Below are 21,367 nucleotides of genomic sequence, written 5' to 3'. Positions count from 1 at the left end.
GTCCTCAGTCACGTGTCAGAGGAAAACACAGATACAACATGATTTGTGCAGTCTGTTCCACACAGAACGTCAGAGGACATCGGGGAGTTGTTTGCAGGACAACCATTTCAATTTACAGATGCTGCCTCACACAGTATTGCATCGTGAATTCAGTCATTGTCGTTAGTTACATCTCTCCATACACTGATTTCAGAGGTTAGAAGTCGGAGGTCAGTTACAGAGCAGCGCCCAATAAAGGTGGTAGGGAGTCAGTGCCTTCTTGCTCAAAAGCACTGGAGAAAGATGGAGGTTTCCAAACACAGCAAATATTTTCACTGCCTTTACAAGCACAAGGTAAAGGAAAGGAAAAGACTGACAGAGAGGAAAGGAAGAAGTGAAGGAAACACAAAGGTGGTAAAATAACATGGTAAAAAAAAGGGGAGGAAAGAAGAGATAGAGTGAAAGTGGGATGTAGAAGGAAAGGAAAGATATGGAAAAAGGGTGGGAAAAAGACAAAGGAATAAAGGAAAGAAGGAAAAGGAAAGGGAAAGAAGGAACGACCGAAGGGGGAAGGAAAGGAAAGAGCAAAGAACAGGGTAAAGAAATGAGGGGAGGAATAAAAGAGGACAGAGAAGGACAGAAAGACAGAGTGAAGGAATAAAAGCTCTAGGAAGGTAATGAGGGAATAAAAAAGGGAGGAAGAGAAGGGGGAGCAAGTGAAGAGTAAACAAAGGCGTGAAGCAGTCAGGAGAATTATGAAAGAGAGAAAGAAAGACAGAAGAAGGAGGGAAGAAAGTGATGTAAGGATCAGCAAAGACAGAGTGAGAAATGGAAGGAAGACAGAGATAAAGAAAGAGAGAGAGAGTGAGACTGCTTTACATTAATAATGTTTAGCCCCGCCCAGCACTTTCTATTTACTGGTTGAAGAAGTGAAAATTCAACGTCCCAAAAAAATTAGCCAACCGGTCAGTCGGTAAATCTAAAACAAGGAAAAAAAGAAAAAGGAAGAAAAAAAACAAGATCAACAAAACCAGTACAACACACACACACACACACACACACACACACACACACACACACACACACACACACACACACACACACACACACACACACACACACACAAACAAAACAGGACACATCACATCACTTTTCAACATTGAAATGTTGAGTTCGTCTGAACAAACAACTGGTTTGTTTCAACATTTTCACTTTTTTTCATTCCTCTTTTTATTCCTCTTTTTGGCTACCTCTCTTTCCAGGGTGCGCACACACATACACTTACGCACACTAAATAACACAGGCTCACATGCACAGCCAGTTTCACACAAAGACAGAGACTGTGCCATGCTGCTGCAGAGGGGGCAGTGCCACGTTGGCAAAGCCCAGGGGGCAACTACTATCTCGTGCCAGCACTTCACACGGACACACACACACACACACACACACACACACACACACACACACACACAAGCAGAATACACACACACACACAACATATCAGTATTCCAGCATCGTTGCAGAGTCGACTCCTCCGTCTGCTTTGTGTGGCTTCATGTTCAACTCTGCATGTTTTTCTACAGAAACTATCTGAAAATGTTGAGATTTACCACGATCCATCAGCTCAAACACACTTGCACAGAAGCATTTTTACATGTTCATCTCTACATGTGTATTGTGGGGAAAACATTTTTAACATGGCTCTAACTCTAAAGTGTCTGTATTTCAATCGACTCTCTCTCTGTGAGATGAACTACTTACACATTTGAGAGTAAGTTCAGTCGATGATTATTTCATGGACCTGACATTTTCAGGGTGACATCTGGAAGTGTTTTACAGTAGGCACCAGGTCACCAAATGTTCAGATCATAATTAAAAATGAATCAATTGTGACAGAAGATGCTGTATTTAGGTTTCGTGAAATCACGATTAACAGTGATTATTGTTATGACCATTGTTAGCGTCGTCACTGTATTAAATGTATTTTTGAGCATTTACTTAACTTTAAACAGACATTATCAGGAGGTTGAAGCCGACACACAAACAGCACTTTACAGAGATTATCCTGCTTTAACCTGAACTCAACCATCTGATCTGTAGAGTTTTATTCTTCCTATGAATTAATGTGCTCTCTCCCTCTCTCTTTGTCTCTACTGAACTGAACGTCTCCACAATTTAAACCTGAATTCATACTGCTGCTCTGTGTTTGAATATATACATACATTTAAATAACAGAGTGCCTTTCAAGACACTCAAAGACACTTACAAAGGCAAATTTACCCCATGGTTTAGCTCGAACATGCCCCCTTCATAATAATGTGTTGAAATCCGTGTCAGGTCTAGACGACATATAAATGCACAAAACTACTTTGTTGTTCATTTTGGTTTTTTGGTTCTTTTTTTCTTTCTTTTCTGGAAAAGAGCTTTTTTTCTTTTTGGGATCTGGTAACACAGCCACAAGTCCTCCAACATAAATGACCAATCAGTTGTTTGTCCCTACACTCGGTTACGACCCACAGGAGCATACCAGCGGCAGCGTGCCAGACTTTCATCGTTGTGGTTACAATAATAAATGCAGAGTATCCGGGAGCCAGGTGTACCGGACCTTCATCGTCATGGTTACAATAATCAACACACAGTTAAGGTTGTGGAACAGTCATGGAAGACACAACACTAACTATCGTTTTGAAACGGGGAATGAACAGTGGTCTCCTGTGTGACAGTCCTTTGTTTTGTGGACTCCTCCATCCACCCTGAACTTCTGCTTCCACGGACTTTCACACTCTATACACTACGTCAACTGACTTCCTCCTTTGCTCCCATCATAATTACTACGGCTACAAGAGGTCAACTAACAATAAAATATAACTATGGGTTGTAATAAGCTGCTTTTACAGTCTCAACACAGTCAGATGAGGGTATAATGAATTTATTCATTTACTAGTCATTTACTAACCCCAAAAATTTAATTAGTGTTAAGTTACTCTTTGAAATTCTTATAACACATAACATGCCTCATTTTGATTGGCAGAAGTCAGCCAGACACAGTATGTACACGCTCAAAAAATATTTAGCCTAATATTTAAGATTTACGTAATTTAATTGCATATAAGATTTCTATCCATTTGGATTACACAGTTTTAACATAAACAAACTAATAAACTTAATACGATGCATATTTGTCAAACATAAATAAAACAAATAAGAATGAGATTTTTGTTACGTAATAGCAGTAATAAACCCAAAGTCTTTTAAATACAAAATAACCAGGTTTATACTGCATAAGGATTAAAAAATATGTTGCAGTAAAACTACTCCAACACGTACAAATTATTCAGTTAGTTACTTAAACAAATCAAATGTAGTTAGACACCTCTGGGAATTTAAGGAACCACATCTATAGCTTACATATAATACTGTAAAGTCCAATAATAACAAAAACAACATAAACATTACATATGTTTTATCCCTGAAAACAACAATATTTTGTCTAGCCACACAATTATCTCTTGTAAATATTCTTGTGGTAGAACCCATTACCCACCAAAACCTTCACCTTACTTTAAAAAACCTTGACTGATATAAATGTAATTATAATCGACTTAAGTGACCGGACCTTGATGACACTGACATTGTTAAGCAGGACAGTGACAGGCCTGATCAGGTATGAAGAGGTTTTTCAACTATCACACTGATGGGCACATCCACCACATAATCACTACAGAACCTGAACGACAGACCTGTGGATTCAACTGACATCACGTTGTTGAATGTTGTTATTACTGAAGCTGAGGACAATCACAAGCTGCTGCTGAGTGAAGAGCAAAATATCAGTATTAGCTGTGTTCAGGTGCCAAACCACAGACACTGCTATCTGTCAGTCTCATCACATACCACACGCGTGTACACACAAGGACGCACACACACAAAAATTAACTGACTTTTACATAACTTCAAAGAACAAGCCAGGGAAAAAAATGGAAAACTTGTCTACTAATTACAAGATAAAGTTGAGGATAAATGCTGTTAGAAGCTGATTTTTGTGAATTAAAGACATCGCGGGACCGGCTTTCTCTTCTTGTTTTAATTCCTGGAGTGCAGCACCAGTGTAAGGCTGCCACCCGCTGCTGCAGACCTCCATTCAGCGAGGAAGACAAAACAAGGAAAACTACAGACAGCACCTGACAAAATTCATACACAGCGTTGTGTGGGGACAGAGAAGAAGTCACTGATTGATTAAAATAACAAAAAAGGAGTAGATAACTTAACATTTTTCACTTAGATCAAAGAAATATGCCAATTTATGAGACATCTCTTTCTGAGGACTTGAAACAACTTGCACAGCTACGTTAATTTCGTCCATCGTCGCTAGTTAGTTTCAAGGTAGCTAGCTAGCTGTGTAAAAGGCTGATGTCGCGATTCTTAATCATAGGTACTAAACTGTCCACTCTCTTTCCATCCCTCTGTCTTTTTCCATTCATAATTTACTCTCTTTCCTCATACCGTTTCTTGCTTTACCTGTTTCTCTCTTCATCTCGCTCTGCAAGCTTTTCTGTAACTTTCTGCATTAATACTTTATTCCACATCTCTGTTTATGTGTCTCTCTCACTGCCAGTCTTCTTTTCATCTCTCTCGCCATCTGCCTTCCTCCATCTCCATTTTCCTCTCTTTTGCCTCTCTCTCTCTTTCTCTCTAACTCTTTTCTTGTCTCACTCTCTCTCTATGTCTCTTGCCCCTCCCGCTCGTCTCCCTAAAAACTTGGCAGTGATCCCCGTCATGTTTTTTTTTTTTTTCCACTCCTCGTTTGGGGGATTGCGAATGAATGTGATTCAATCTAGACCTCGGCTAAGAGACATGAATTTTCATTAATTACAACCTTGTCAGCAAAAGCATTATGGGAGCTGAATATGAAAATGCTAATGAGGGGAGCTCATTTGCATATTTTTCTTTGTTGGAATGTCATTAATTATTACATTTTATGATGATGAATGCAGCTGTCGATGGCTGGCGCTCCATGCCTAATTAGCTATCAGAAAATCCTCCGATCAAAAAAATGGACAGGGATCCCAAACTTTACTTTTCATTTTACACCTCTTTCACATTCTCTCTTAGTCACTCTATCACTGTTATTCACTAACCTCTTTTCTTTCTATCATTTCCCGACTATATAATACTCTTCCTTGCATTTATGCTCATCATATCCCTCTATCCTTTCAATTTCTTGTAATTCTAATTTTTCTTTCTTTGCCTTCACTTTTAACTCCCTCCTTCTTTTCCCCTTCTACCACCTCTTACCATCTACTTTATTTTCCCTATCATTTCTTTTTTTTCTCATTTTCTGCCTGACTTTTGACACAGGCTTTTTTTTGGTTGCCTGAGATCCAAACATCTCTGAGGATATGTCTCACAGTGCAATCTAGAGACAACATTTGGGATTGATGACCAAAGATTTCACAAGTTTCTATTGTCATTGTCAACTTTGGTCAAGACCAGCCCAGAATTACACAGTTTACAGTGATTTTCGCCATAGCTCTTGTAGTCTTGGCCCTGTTAGTCCCTCTACTTTAACCATTTTCAGTCTTTTTAGTTCAATCCTTGCTCCCTTAGGTCTTTTCTTTTAGCTCTTTCAGATCAGTTTTGGTCCTTCACTTCTAACTCACTTAGCCCTTTTTCACCGTAGTCCTGGTTCCTTTATTACTAAATATAATCATTTAACCTGATCTCCTGTAGCCAGGATCACTGATCACCGATCATTTACTTATGGTTTATTTGGCTAAAAGAACATGTATCTAGCTTCTTTCTCCTGCCACCTTTAGCCCAATAGCGCTCGGTACCTTAATTTTTTGCTTATTTAGCCCTGATCATTTGGTTGTAGCTCCTTTGTTCCTGATACTTTTGGTCCTCATTATTGGCCCTGGCTTCATTTGCTGAAACTGAGACATTTGGTCCTTCAGTCTTGGCTTCTGTTTTCCCAACAGATTCATCACTTGTTTGGTAGTTCTAGCTTGCTAAGCCTGGTCCTGTAGCTACTTCAAAACTAGTTCATTACAATGAATTTTAAAGTATTTACTGGCATCTATTCTGGTAGTCTGTATTGTACCAGAAGAATCAGCTCGATAATCTCAAGCTGAATCTCTACAAAGTGTTTGCTAGCTAGCTAGTTGTCAGGATAGCATGGGAATACATAACAACTAATGGTGTAAAATTGCAGTTAGCTAATCAGATGTGTTAAAACAACAACTAGTTGATCCAATTATCTCTTGATTATCAGATGAATCACTGATTAAATGATTAGTTTCTAATGAGAAATGAACTAACTCTGTTCAGTTCTTATTAGATGGAAAAGTCTGACACTCAGACCACCAACTGACTGCTGCCCACAAGCTGAGGACTTCCAATATGGCTACCAGAGGCCATATGCTACATCACCTGAATGTCCTGTACTACTGTCCATGTCTTTCCTCACATCTCTCTTTTTGTTGGTCCTTCCATCTCTCTCTCTATTGTCCAGAAAGAGTAACAATGAAGACTTAACAAATCCCCCCTCCAAAAAAGCCACTAACGAACACCCCCTCACTTGGCTTAATGAATGCCAGACTTAATTAGAGCACCATGATGTCAGAGGCATTAATTATCAGTTGGCTTCGTTTCAGAAAACACACACTGTCTCTCTGTCTGTCTTTCTCTCTGTCTGTCTCTCTGTCTTAGTTTTTCTCTGCATCTGCTTTTCTTTTTTCTCAATTCTTTCTCAATTTCTTTTTAGTTCTATCTTTTCTATGTTAACTGAGATCTCTGTCCCTCGTGTTTAACTACGAACTTTTCTCTAAATATAAGAGACTCAGCGCTTTATTTTCTCCCTGATGCATGGCGCACAACGCAGTTGCACACAACTGAACTGGTGTTTTCCTGCAGCACACTGAGGTTACTTACTGGACTGTACCAGTTTGGTATCTTAGTGACTTGCCATGCACCCTGTTGGGAGGAGAGGTGCAAAAGAGTGTGTGGTGATGCAGATCCAGTGGCACACTGCAATCTTGGTGCCAAGATGTAGTGCGTATTGTGCGGTCTGTTGCGTGCCTGCTTGGAACAGGTCAAGTGCTCAGTGCACATTTGCTTTACTGTGTTTTGGTTACATTATTCAGGGAAATCACACCCATATAAACCTCTCTAAAATCACGCAGCCCACTTTATTCATCGTTTGCCCTTGTCTTTCCAGTTTTATTTTACATTTTTCAACCAGCTGACATGTGATCATGCGGGCAAAAAAGTTTTTCTGTTTGACTGGCAATAATACCAGCTAGACAGAATAAAAAATAATGAGTGATTCTTACCACCTCGTAATCCACACCAGTTAGTAGTTAGTCTATACTGGTGGCCTTTCCTTTTCTGTGGAGAGTCTCTTTACACCCATCTGAAGGCAGCTTTTCCATCTGTCTCTAACAGGAGTGATGTTGTCACTGTCAAGCAGGATTTATGCAGGGCAGATCCATGGGATAGATTTTGTGCAACAAGCACTAGACTGTTGCAAAATAACCACAAAAACCTCAGTGCTTCTGTGTACAATAAACCTGTTGTTTTGATTAATTATTCTACAGTTATAGACTGATAGTGAAAACAGTCCACATAGTCCCATGAAATATCGTAGATCAATTAAAACTTCTCTCTCTGCAAATAAATCCCTCAAGACCACCCATTCCTTCCCCCTCCCCCTGTGTATCCATCCAAAACACCAGGTAACCAGGGCAACTGTTAATCAACAACAATTTTCTTTTTAGCAAGTCTGGCCAAAGAAACACCTAGAGCTCTACATTTTTGAGTACAATACATATAGTTTGCTGCGATCACCGTCATGACGTGGTAGAGACTGTTCGGGCTTTATAGTAGTGTTTGCAAAAACAAAACAGTATTTATTTGTGAATCATACTGCATTTTTAATTCTACTTTCACTGTACATATGGCACTACAGTGGTACTTAATGGTAAATGTTTATGGATCATTGTACGATAAATAAACCAGTTATTATGCACTATAACTATTATGCACAGAAAACATAATGATCATAAGTTCTTCAAGATCTCTAAAGTGAATTCAAAGGTGAATTCAACTTTAAAGGAGTCAGGAAATCATGATGAGAGAGACCTATGTTGAAAGGGGATGAGAGTAGCTAATGTGATTGGCAATGTGATTGGCCATTTTATGAAGTGGTTCTAAATCTGATACATATGTGATTTTTTCTGGAAATGAGACATCAGTCTGAACAGTCATATCTGAATTCATGGGATATTTACAAAGATCTAGCATTTGTCTTCTACTATCAAAGAAAGATGAAGGACAGCTGAAAGAAGTCCCAAGTGGAGGCGTCCGGCGCATATCGACATACAGTTGTAATCAAATGCATGTTTTGAGCTAGACTCCACCAAATCCTGAGGAAAACATCATCATCTGCTGGTAACAAGTATGCTGCTGACACTGAACCAAAACAGTAAATGTGCTGCAGAACCAATACTATGAAAAGAGGCTAAAAAGATCAGTAGACTTATGGAGTGATCATTTTCGATGGGTTCCTGGCTATGAGTGACATTACACAGTCATTTGACTGATTGTTAATATAAACATTTTGATTAGTGCAGCTTTGAAATTCTAAGTCTGAGTGTGTGACCACCGTATCTTCACAAATATTATAGCACATAGTACAAAATGGTTTCCCAGAGATTCCAGCCTTCCATTGTAATATGCTGATGATGATACCTTGTTTAGTGTAAACCATTATATTCAACCCATTTTTCTTGAAGTTGGCACTTATCACTGTTACATTAATTAATAATATTTTTTTCTCTGCTGTTCACACACTACATATAACAGTTCCTTTTGTTTGCCTGCAAAATCTTTTCCCAACATTTTTAATCTCATCTTCTTTGTATTAATGTTCCAAAGTTTTTCCCTAAGCCAACATACATTTTTTTTTTAAAAACTGTGCCTCTATTTAAGTTCTTTTTTATTGCAAAAATTCAAAATCATTATAAGAATGGGTGGATGAAACCTGTGAGAGTAAACTGTTATCCCAACAACAGTAACTGATAGGCAGAACAACACTACTTGGCCAAAAGTTTATGGATGCACAAACATTACACCCACATTTGATTATTGCATATGTCATTCCAAAAGAATGGGCATTAATCTGCTGCTATATTAACCTCCACTCTTCTGGGAAGGCTGTTTACAAGAATTCAGCCACACGATCATTACTTAGATTGGCCACTGGTGAAGGGCGATAACGCCTGGCTCTCAACTACACTCCAGTTCATCCCAAATGTGTCTGATGGGCTCTGTTAAGGTCAGTCAAGTTCTTCCACATCAAATGGGAAAACCATTTCTCTATGGACCTGGATTTGTGCACAGGGGCATTGTCATGTTGAAACAGGTAAAGACCTTCCTCTAACTCTTGCCACAGTGGGAAACAAACTATTGTCTGAAACATTGTGTGCTGTAGCATTAAGATCCCAAAGCCCCAAACCTTGACCAACACACCATTTATGAAAACAAGGTTCTGAAAAAATTTGGAATTTTAACTTTAGGCTTGCACTGTGAATGCAGCCCCTGTCTCTCTCTCAGATGATAAAATACAGTTCATCTTTGGCCTCTGGGAGCCACAGTTATAACTGAAGTGCTCTCTCTCCCTCTCTCCCTCTCACAATAAACATACTGTTTCATGCTGCACATCTCTATCGCTCTCTCTCTCTCACCTCTTACACACAAACAAGCACTCTCTCTCTGCCATACAAATACATACACACACACCGTAGCGTGGCTGGCCAGATGGGACTCTTCCACATGACCAAGCCGATCAATCAACACTGAAGGGCCCAGGTGCTACTACGCACCATTTCACAGTCTGTCACACACACACACACACACACACACACACACACACACACACACACACACACACACACACACACACACACATACAGACACACACACACACACACACACACACACACACACACACACACACACACACACATGCACATGCACACACACGAGTTGTACACCCACATAGCAGCAGAGACATGCAGAGATAGAAAGATAAAGGACACACACACACGTAGGACGGAAAACACACACACACACACACACAGTGTAACATGAATGACCCGAGCTTGGTCTCTGGAGGCCTCATCTGGGTGGATGACAGAAGATGGAGAAGAAAGACGGATGGACAGATAGATAGATAGATAGATAGATAGATAGATAGATAGATAGATAGATAGATAGATAAGATTTGGTTAGGGTTAGGCAGAAAGATCATGGTTTGGGATGGGATGGATGTTCAGCTGTAGCATCGAGCCTCTCTGCACTTGATGCTCCACTTCACAGTCCCCTGCTTTTGCGGATGGATGTTTGCATGCTTGATCAAATCATAGCTGGATTAACCTTCTAGGGGGGCCTGGCCCTGGTAGGTCAGACTAAACAACTGAGCACTGAAATATGTTAATATGCTTTTTTCACGATTTTCTGACATTTCATACACTGAACAATCACTAAAATAATTAAAAAAAAAATGGTCAGACATATTGAGAATGAAAATAATTGTTGGTTTCAGCCTTAGAGTACAATTTGATAAAACACACCATTACAACAAATAAACCCAATATAAACTAAAACAATAAAGGCCTTGACGCAGGGTCGCTCTACAAATCCAGGGCACAAGACAGAGGCTGGAGAACGCACCATAGTTGATGTTGTACTTAAGTTGCTCAGTTGTTAATAGAGCCTTGGATAAAGCTACTTGTTGAACAGAATGCATATAAAACTCCCCAGATTTTGAACTCTGTTTCATCAGAAATAATTCTAACCATTTTTTCCATACAGGTAAATCTAGGCCACTTCTGCAGATTGATCCAGTGATAGTGGATATAATTCAGTAGTTACAATGGTTCTGGTGATGTTTTGGTTTGGAAATTTTCCTTGCCACATACGGTTTTCTTCATTACACGCCACCATCTATGCACACCTATGCACAAACATGAACCACATGCCGGGTTCCTCCGTTTCTTTTTCAGGTTGGAAGGAATGGATTTTAGGAATAAATCAGGGTAAATACCAAAATCTCAATTCATAGGCTTAAATCACATTAACCCCACCTGACTCTGAGATTGAACACCTTCAGTAAAGCTATTCCTCAGCTTCACAATTTGCACTGTTACCCTTTTCAAGGATGATAAACAACTCTGATAGTTCTTCAAGGAACCTAAAAGTTCCACAAATACTCCAGGACATATCCCCCTCCCCTTTTAGGAACCCTGAAGTGCTCCTTTCCGAATGTACGTTTTACATTTCCGCCCTCTGCCCTCTCACCTTGACAGGAGCTATTATTACTATGTGAGATCTAATTATACAGACAATTTACATCTGATACACAGCCCCTTCAAAACAATAATATACTAAATATTGTAAGTGGCTTACATTGTGCAGCCATGATGATGCAGTGAAGTCAATGCAGCACTAATCAATGCATGACACCCATTCAAAATACTCAGAGAATGAGATGGTGCCTGTTCAGTTTCAACCAAAAGAGACACTGGAGACAAATGGAGACAACTGAGGGCAGAGCGGGGAAAAAAGAGGATGTTAAAAGAAAAAAAATCTCTTTATTTTAATGTATTTCAATTATTTATTCTTATATATTTTTAATTTATTATTTATTGCTGCATATTTCTGCTTTATTTTCCTCTGAAAATCTCCATGTAACCTACTGATGAAGTCTGATTTAAACAGACTTTATCAATATTAGGTGTTTTATGTTTATGTATCAAAAAAATATATATATTGCTGATAATTTTGCGTGTATACCACTTTCAGAGGCTTGAGCATGCAAGTTCGTTCCTGACCTTTGAGAACACTGTTTAAGAAAGTCTGAATTCAAAGGTTCTTCTAATAGCTTTGCAGAGCTTTCAACTGCGTCTTATGGTCTTCATTCAGTCAGTGGAGTTGGCTCAGGTGTCATCATTTGATAACAGGTGGTTGTATATTTAATCCGTGTCTGTGTTCAAAAGAGTAACAATCCCATCCAACACCAAAGACCATATTTGACTTAATTTATTTTATTAAAACATTTTATTATTAATAATAAGTCATTTATCATTCATTCATTTTATGAGGATTTGAATCTTTTGGTTTAGAACTGTTGGTCGTAAAAAATAAAAACACTGAAAACATCTCCTTGGATACCGGGAAATTGTTTTGGTCATTTTTACAATTTGTGACAAATTGTAAAAAATATATATGTATGTATATGTGTTTATTGATAATGAGAACAATTGTTAGCTACAACTCTAAATCTTGTGTCTCCACATTTCCTCTCCTTTCTTTTCATCCTCTCCTTTTCTCTCCTTTCTGTTTAAACATTCTGAGCACAAAGATCCAGATCCAGCAGGGAGAGACAGGGGGACGACCTTGGCACCACACCCGGCTGAGGTGAGGGGCTCCTGGGGTAGATAGGGAGACAAGGGCGCCTGGTCTCCATGGAGGAGAAATAGGGTGAGTGGAGAAGAGGATGATACAGAGATGGAAGGAAAGATATTCAAAAAAAGAGACAAAGGACAGGAAAAGGAGAAATGAGGCAAGAGAGGGGGAGAGGAAGAAATGATGAAGGAGAATGACAAGAGAAAGAGAGAGGAGAGGAAATGATATATTAAATGCATTGAATGAAGTGAATGGAGAAATAGATAGAACAAAGGGAGGAGCAGTAAAAGAGAATTGAAAGAGTAAAAACAAAAAACGATACTTTGGAGCAAGAGACAGACAAGAAAAGATGGAAGGAGAAAGAGAGAAAGAGAGAGAGATGTATTTCTATATAAAGTGTCCAGATGTGACCTCCTCAGAGGGGGTCCAGCCTCGTGGCTCAACACTCATTAATAAGGTCACACAGAGGTGAGACAGACGGCTGACTCACTGCATTTCAACAAAAACAACAAGAGGAAGAGGAGGAGGGAGCCAAGATCATCAGGTTTATACCAGCTTTTTATATACCATATGCTTTTGTTTAATACTATGTTTTTACAATAACCCACCTTTTCAGACTGCATCTCAACAAACCTCGCTACAACTGTGCTTACATCTCATTTCTTTGAAAAAAAAAAAAAAAAAAGCACTTGCACAGTAGTAGTGAACATGCTTTTAGTGATTTGTTTAAAAGGGATGCACTCACAATTTTGGATGATATCTGGCTCTTGCTCCTGCATGGTTTGAATGCACTTATTAGCTTTAATATGTTCAGATGCATCAGAATCAGACTGAAGCCACATCAGATCGTTTATTTGTAACGGAAGAGAATGCGCTTACAGGTTGAAACCACTGAGCCTCTCACTTACTATGTAGGTGACAGTTACAATGGGGTGGTGGTTGTGTGTGTGTGTGTGTGTGTGTGTGTGTGTGTGTGTGTGTGTGTGTGTGTGTGTGTGTGTGTGTGTGTGTGTGTTTGGGGGGGGCAGGGGTAACAGGATGGTGCACCTGCTCTGTATTGCAACTAAAAACAGGTATACACATACACATACATATAGTGTATAACCACATATACACACATTCACTGTACACAGGAAACCTAGAATCTCACCGTACCTCAGTGTACACTTTGCACATGCTCACAATCACAACACACAGCACACACAACCAGATATACATGTGTCGTCATACACACACACATGCTGTATACACACGAAAGCTTGCATCACGCACTCTGATACAATGACAGACAATCTGAATACAAACACACAAACACACACATTCATGCAAGTGTGCATACAATCATTTACTCAACACACACAATCCACATATAACCACATACACACATAAAAGCTTTTATCACAAACTCAGACCCAGACCCAGAGAGAAATGATGCACAAACACACAGACACAACAAATGACTGAATGCACACGAAAAAAAAAACACACTGAAAAACGCACAAGTAAAATAGCACATACAGTCCAGTCATTTACACAAAGAACACACACATTTAACCACATAAAACCGCATGCATACGAAGGCTTACATCACACACTCAGATACTGACACAGTAACCTCCCAATGTGCACAGAAACACACGCTCCACCACAAACCCACAAACACACACACACATACACAGATAAAAAGCTGGCATCACAAATTCAGAGACAGATCCAATAACCATTAAAACACACACACACACACACACACACAAACACAAAAACGCACATTCATCTATCACAGACACAAATATGTGTACTTATATAAACCTATATGTAAGTGCAATTCCATATTTACACACATTTACACATTAAGCACACACACATACACACAGATCTTCTGAGTACTAGATCACTATGTTTTTTTTCACGGTGTGTGTGTGTGTGTGTGTGTGTGTGTGTGTGTGTGTGTGTGTGTGTGTGTGTGTGTGTGTGTGTGTGTGTGTGTGTGTGTGTGTGGGGCGGCAGATTAATCTAGTGGGGTCGCTGAGATGACACTAATCCCTTCGCTGATTATCTAGAGCATAACATCACTCTAATCCGGTGGTGGGGGGTTTAAGAAAGACAGACAAGGTTAGGGGAAGAGAGACAGAGAGGGAGATAGAGATAGAGAGAGAGAGAGAGAGAGAGGCTGCATTCACACTCAACATGTTCAGGTTGGGTTCATTAAACTCTGTAATGTATCTTTCATCTTTTAGTCTGAGTATATTTAAGGTGAAATCTGAGTGTCCGACCTGAACCAACTACAGGAGGTCACCACAAAAGGATAGGTATTATGGGTAGACAAATGAAGTTCCTCTTGCTTGAAGTAGCCTCGCAGAGCACTATAAAGTCCAGAATGATTCTCTTGCTCAGATGTTTCAGGTGACAAGTCTGTCTTGTATAGAGACTGTAAAAAAGTTTGCTTTGATGAATAAACAGGCTACTTGTGAGTCATGTGAGGTTTGATTACCAGCTCTTCTTTGTGTGTAACAAACTTCACTCAAACAAACTATGAGTGTGATGGACATCATATTCTGACAGCATCTGTGCAGCTAAATCAAGACAACACAAAGTTCAGTCACAGAGACTACTTTTCATACTCTCTCCACAATTACACATATTATACAAACACACTATAATTCAAATGCTTTTAACTGATTTGATTCTTTCATAACTAATAACACACAGAACATTAGGGTTAATAACCATGTAGGGCAAGGGTCAGGGCTATGTTAGCTCCCCAGACATTTTCACCTTGAACAATGATGACTGCAAAAGCAGGAATCCTGGAAACTACTTAATTAAAATCTGTGACAATGCACCGATTCTGAGACTATTCCATGTTGATGGTAATAGATTTGCTTCTCATATGAAACTGGGAGATTTGTACACTGGTGTAATGGTAACCACCTTGTGCTTCCTCACAAACTTCTAACCCTAATCGTTGTCCCTAACCCTCCTGTTAATCAAAATCAAAACCATCTCAATAATATACTTTTGCTTCAATTACTCAGCCATCCTAAACACCTTTTCATTTACATTCATAGCATCTGTAGGACATAACCCACAACCCAATAACACAGTAGCTCCATTTGAGACTGTCTCATCCCCTTCATGGGATCCTGGAAGTTTGCGATATAAGTATGACTTAAAAACTTGTACAAGCCACACAAAAGGCTTTAATGGAAGTGTTTTCAAACAGTATGTTTAACTTTCAAAGGAGACAAGGTTTCAAGGATGAGGACTAACTCATTGGTTTGGCAAGTGCCCCCCGCTAACAAGAAACACCCTAATAACAAAAACACCAAACAAGCCACCTCATAACCGAGCAGCTGCAAAGCATTGATTTAACAACACATTCCCAATGAGCAAGAAAGCATTAGCAACCACCTAGCAATGCCTTGCTAACCAGTTATCAACTGCCTACCACCAAGCAACCACATCATAATCACCCAGAAACACCTTCACCACAAGCAGTAATGCCCCTGCCTCATACAGCAATGCCAAACCAACCATCAACCCTGACATAACCAATAATGCTCTCACAATTACTGTACCTCTACAAACACTCCCAACCTTTTAACAATGTGTTAACAACCTGTAACCACCTGGCAACATCTTAGCTATCACCTAAAGTACACTAGCAACCACCTAGTAATGCCTTTAGCAAGATCCTAGCTACCAACCAGTCAAAATGACTTTTGTTTGGTCAGAGAATAATCTTTTTTTTTATTCAAAATTTCATTTAGCATATCACGATTGCATGAGGCTGTCAACACTGGAGAAACTCAAGTTCTTTCATCAAGTCCAAACTTCCTGATTGTTTTCTCTTTACCTGTTTCTGTGGCCAACATTTGCGGAAATAAGTAAGGTTGGCTCAGTCTCTGACACTTACAACTGGGTAACACACTATCACTGGTATTAATGAAAGCTCTGTGGGATTAGTATTGATAGTCAAACACCTAATTTTCCATTACGTTGAAAAAAAAAAACACACCAGTTGACAGAGAAATCATTCTGTTTAACCAAATCAGTCATGGGTAGAAAGTGAAGAGGATGTTTTCTACAACACTGTTGGCAATAGTGGAACTGTGTCTCTGCGTCTGTGTGTTCCATATCCCTGGCTGTCTCTGTCTCTTAGTGTTATCATTATCAAAGTAAATTGCAGCTCCCGTGTGCCAGATGAAGAATACAGTATTTCCATTTCTGACTCTGCGTTGTGTCTTCCCTCTCTGCCTCTACAGCTACATACCATAATCACAACACTGTCACAACACATCACACACACAATGGATCATTCCAACCCACAACTCTGAAGTTTTACATTTCTTTCATTTTATGGATATATATTTTCTTAATGTGCATTCACAACTAACTAGGCAATTTCCAGACTTAGCTTTATTCATATTATTAATAATTTTTTAACATTCTTGAAACATTTGTGGAAACAGAAATGATCTTAAAACACAACTGAAATATGGAAATTAAATGCTCAGACAGAGGTAACATTTTTCATCACTCCACAACTCAATCTGTCTAAAACACATCTGAATGATATCAAAATCAACTTTCATCCACCTAAAACAAGGTTGCTTTTCTGACCTGACCTCAACTCCATGAAACACCTATATGGATGAACTGGAACGCAGGCTGAGAGCCAGGCCTTATCCCCCAACATCAGTGTTGGACCTCGCTAATGCTCCTGAGGCTGAATGGGAGCAAAATCCTGCAGCCAGGTTCTAAAATCTTAGGTAAAGCCTTCCCAGAGGAGTACAGGCTATAGCAACAGACTTATTTGGGTGTCCCTATACTTTTAGCCATATATTTTACAACTACAGTCCCTTTGCTCATGTTGGTGGTAGTTCTTCTTTGTGTCTTTCCTTTAAAAACATGCATTTAAAATACAGTAAAACTCATTGAAAACACATGCTTATACACAAAAAATACATGATATACACACCTGTTTTAACTTCTTGTGGCTTCAAAATGGAAGGTTTAAGATCTGATACAAGAAGTGTGATAAACATAAAAAAAATCAAGAATTTAGAGAGAGAGGAAGAGGCAGGGAGAAATAGAGTAGGTAGAGTCAGATAGCTGAGAGCTGACATCTTCCATATTTGATGTATCCAGTCAAAGGTAATTAAGCTCTGTGTGTGTGTAAGTACATCTGCATGTGTGTGTTTGAGTGATTATATGTCTGTGTGACTGCATGCATGTGTGAGTGAGAGAGAGAGGGAGAGAGAGAGAGAGAGAGAGGCAGATTATCTGTGTCAGTGGCCATTTGCTCACAACTGGCGCCACATCGGAGAGAGCCAGAGGCAGAGAGCATCATGGGTAAATGAGCACACACTGCCTGGCATGCTCTACACAGCGGGCCAAGAGAGAAGGGTAGAGAGAGAGAAATTGCATGCCAGATGACCTGTCTCCTCCAGTGTACGCTAGTGTTTCATTAATTCTCTGCAGACACACAAACACACACACATGCACACACACACACGCACACCGTTATATCAGAACATAACAAAGCAGTGAATCCAAAGTTGATGGCAAGAAAAGAGTTGCACTGTAAAATAATACTAAAAAATAAAAACAACACACACACACACACACACACAAAAACACACACAATCATTTTGCACTGTACCTGTTAGCCTGGAGTTGCCGTATGGAGGTGAGAGGCTGTCATGTGATGCCATGTACTGAGACCCATCTGCATAACTCTGGAGACAGAGATGGACAAGTAGGGTGAGGAATCATATTTCCTTATTCTATCTAGTTGTTATTACTCATAAAAGCAGAAGCAGTTGTGATATTAAAGATTGCAGTTGCAGAGGTTACACTTTCTTAACAGTAGTAGTACTAGCAGTAGCAGATCGATGCCAGCAGACTATTAGTGTAGGTTAGTATAAAAACTGGAGACGGGGGGAAACAGCTTGCCTGGCTCTGTCCCAAGGCCAGAAAAATCCACCAACCAACAACTCTGAAGTTAACTACTTAACATGTTGGATCTTATCTGTTTAATCCATACAAAAAGTAAAATGTATAAACAAGTTTTGGTATTACTGGAGGTTATGTCAGCGACTGCCAACCTCACCGTGATGACAAGATTCCAGTAAATAATCCAGCACATAGTTCAGCACAAGACATAACGTGTTAATCAGTGAACTTTGGAGGTGCTGCCAGGTGGATTTTTTTACCTTTCGACAGAGCCAGGCTAGCTGTTTTCCCCCTTTTTCCAGTCTTTGTGCTAAACATAGATAATTGCCAGCTGGATGTAACTTCACATTTACTGTACACACAATCTTCTCATCTAACTTTTGGCAAGAAAGACAGATTAGCGTATTTCAAGACTGCTCTATTGAAAAAAACGAGCCCATAGGTCGTCTGTGCAAGTAGGGTTTTATGACCCATAGTCATATATTTTTCTTTAACATATTCTTAGGCGATCTTTAGCAGCCGCAGAAGTTATGACAGGAGCAAAGGTAGAAGTCAAGTGATGTAGTATAGGGATCATGGATGGATGGGTTGACAAAACAGAGGACTTTCACACAGGAAACCACTGTTTGTTTCCTCTGTGAAACCAATAATTAGTGTTGTTTCTTTTATCAATGACCGTTCCACAACCGCATTAAGTATTGTAACCATGACAATGAAGGTCCTCTAACCTTGACGAAGAACGTATTTTAACCCACACCATGATCTTTTCCGTAACCTAACCATTAGTTTTTGTGACTGTTATTCCCCACATGCACTGAAGTGTTCCTTCCATTGTAGATGAAATCTGAGTAAGCATTGTATTATTAACACATTAAGGCATGATGGTGGTCCAGGTGCTAAGACACATGCCATGTAAACTGCAACATGCCTGGTCTAAATCAGGCCAGCAACCTTTGTTGCAGGTCATTCTCTTTTCCTATATTTTGCCTCTGCCTCTATATTATGTAGTGTCAATTAAAGGCAAAAATGTCAAAAAATGATCTTAGAAAAATACTTTCCTGATACCTCAAACATATACTCCATTCATCTTTTCTTCTGAAAAAAGCCGAGTGTAAATGCAACAAATACATATCAGAGATTGATTGCTCCAATTTTGTATCCAAATGTTGAAAATATTTAAATGCATCCATCTCTGCAAGATACATACATAATATTTTCTCCTCAAAAGCCTAAATACATTAGTAAATGGTCTGTGGAAGTAGCCGCATACAGGGTCTTGCCCTGTATAATACGGTCACTTCAGAAATGATTCTGATCAACAGCTTGACACTTTTGTTGCTGCAGGGAGAGATGTATAGTTATAGTACTGGTAATACCAGAAGGTAGCAGGAGTATGTATGTATTGTTAAAGGTGCTACTATTGTTGTTTAAACAATTTCTTACCTTGGAAGAGCGACTTCCACTTGCCCATGATCCTGCACCCGTCCTCTCCTCCATATCTGCAAATATGAGAGAGAGAGAGAGAGAGAGAAAGATTAATATTTAAATGACCGGAAGCGCAGTAAGTTATAAAGATTTTTAAAAATGGAGAGAGAAAATTGCTAAAATTATATATATATATACATATATATATATATATATATATATATATATATATATATAGAGAGAGAGAGAGAGAGAGAGAGAGAGAGAGAGAGACAGATAGTGAATTTGTGTATTAAAAAAAACATGCAATGAGCAAAAGTAAACTCATGGTCATTTCAGACCGATGACTTTTTTTATGAGTTGTTGTTATTTACATTTACTCAACAGCTGCTGTGCTTAGCATCTTCAGTCCTCAAAACAGTATAATCACTCACATAATCAATATCTTTCATCACTTTCAAAATAAACATGCACCAACATTTAATACTCTATATACTATTACTGTACTGTGTCTTTAATCAACCACGTGGCATATATCATCATCTCTTTATTCTCCATGTCATTAAACATTATTGATTACGATTGTAGAGCCTTTAATGTGTCTCTGTGAAATTTAATGGTCCTTTAAGCCTCCCACAAACCACTAATCCGCACTGTCATCACACTGGATCCAGGATGTTATATCTCTGAAAGGTCAGTCTGCTGACTGAGAGGTCACAGGTGATCACATAGTTTCAGTCGCTACTCTTAGGTAAACATTAAACATAGTGGTGGCAGATCAGAAAATCGTCATATGAATCATTTTTGTAACAGCTATATGACAGTGACAAACAACCTGTTTTATTGTTTTAATATGAGGAAAAGACAGATGCACAGATGTCAAGAGACACTGACATCAACAGAGAGAGAGAGAGAAGGAGAGCTTTTCTGCATGACAGGTAGATCAATATCCAGGTCGAATGAAATGTGCAAACACAGCTCTCGCTTACAGTGTACACACACGCACACACAAACATGCACAGACAAACACACTTCCACAAACACAGACATACACGCAGTCGTCTCATGCATTGTGATGCACAAATCTCTCTTCAATAGGCTCTCCATTGTGTCCGTGTGTGTATAGTGAGCAGCTTACATTCATTGTCGAGCCATTTGGAATGTCAGCTTATCTGTGTGTTTGTGTGTGTGTGTATATGTGTGTGTGTGTGTTTGTGTGTGTGTGTGTGTGTGTGTGTGCGTGCGTGCGTGCGTGTGTGTGTGCGTGCGTGTGTGTGTGTGTGTGTGTGTGTGTGTGTGTGCTTGTGTTTGTGTGCGCATGCATGTTTGCACAACAGAAATGAAATGTATTGGTTACAAAAAGCCTTTTGGAGTCAAACCAAAAGTCGCTATCTAAAAAAAAGTACCTTTGGGCTACCTATTTGTAGAATACAATAGAGCAGAGTAGAATAGAAAAGAATTTACGAAGGTTTAGTGAAGATTACATGAAAATGATTAACGGTAAATTAGATTAAGGGAGCATAGGCAATGTTTGAAGAGC

The 21,367-nt window shown here is 39.3% G+C and overlaps 1 protein-coding gene across 5 annotated transcripts in view; it reads right to left on the bottom strand.

The window, feature by feature from the left end:
- The window catches only part of LOC120806285 (transcription factor 4-like), a 241,426-nt gene that overhangs the window by 157,194 nt on the left and 62,865 nt on the right, over positions 1-21,367 (bottom strand). For all 5 annotated transcript variants that reach the window (XM_040157267.1, XM_040157263.1, XM_040157264.1 and 2 more), the window contains 2 exons: positions 19,846-19,901; positions 18,110-18,185 (listed from right to left, as the gene is read on the bottom strand). In XM_040157267.1, the coding sequence (XP_040013201.1) occupies positions 18,110-18,185; positions 19,846-19,901 (132 nt within the window). The remainder of the gene's footprint in view (positions 1-18,109; positions 18,186-19,845; positions 19,902-21,367) is intronic.

This window comes from Xiphias gladius, chromosome 20 (genome assembly GCF_016859285.1).
Source record: "Xiphias gladius isolate SHS-SW01 ecotype Sanya breed wild chromosome 20, ASM1685928v1, whole genome shotgun sequence".
Classification (NCBI taxonomy): Eukaryota; Metazoa; Chordata; class Actinopteri; order Istiophoriformes; family Xiphiidae; genus Xiphias; species Xiphias gladius.
This window is presented reverse-complemented; position numbering and strand designations above follow the sequence as displayed.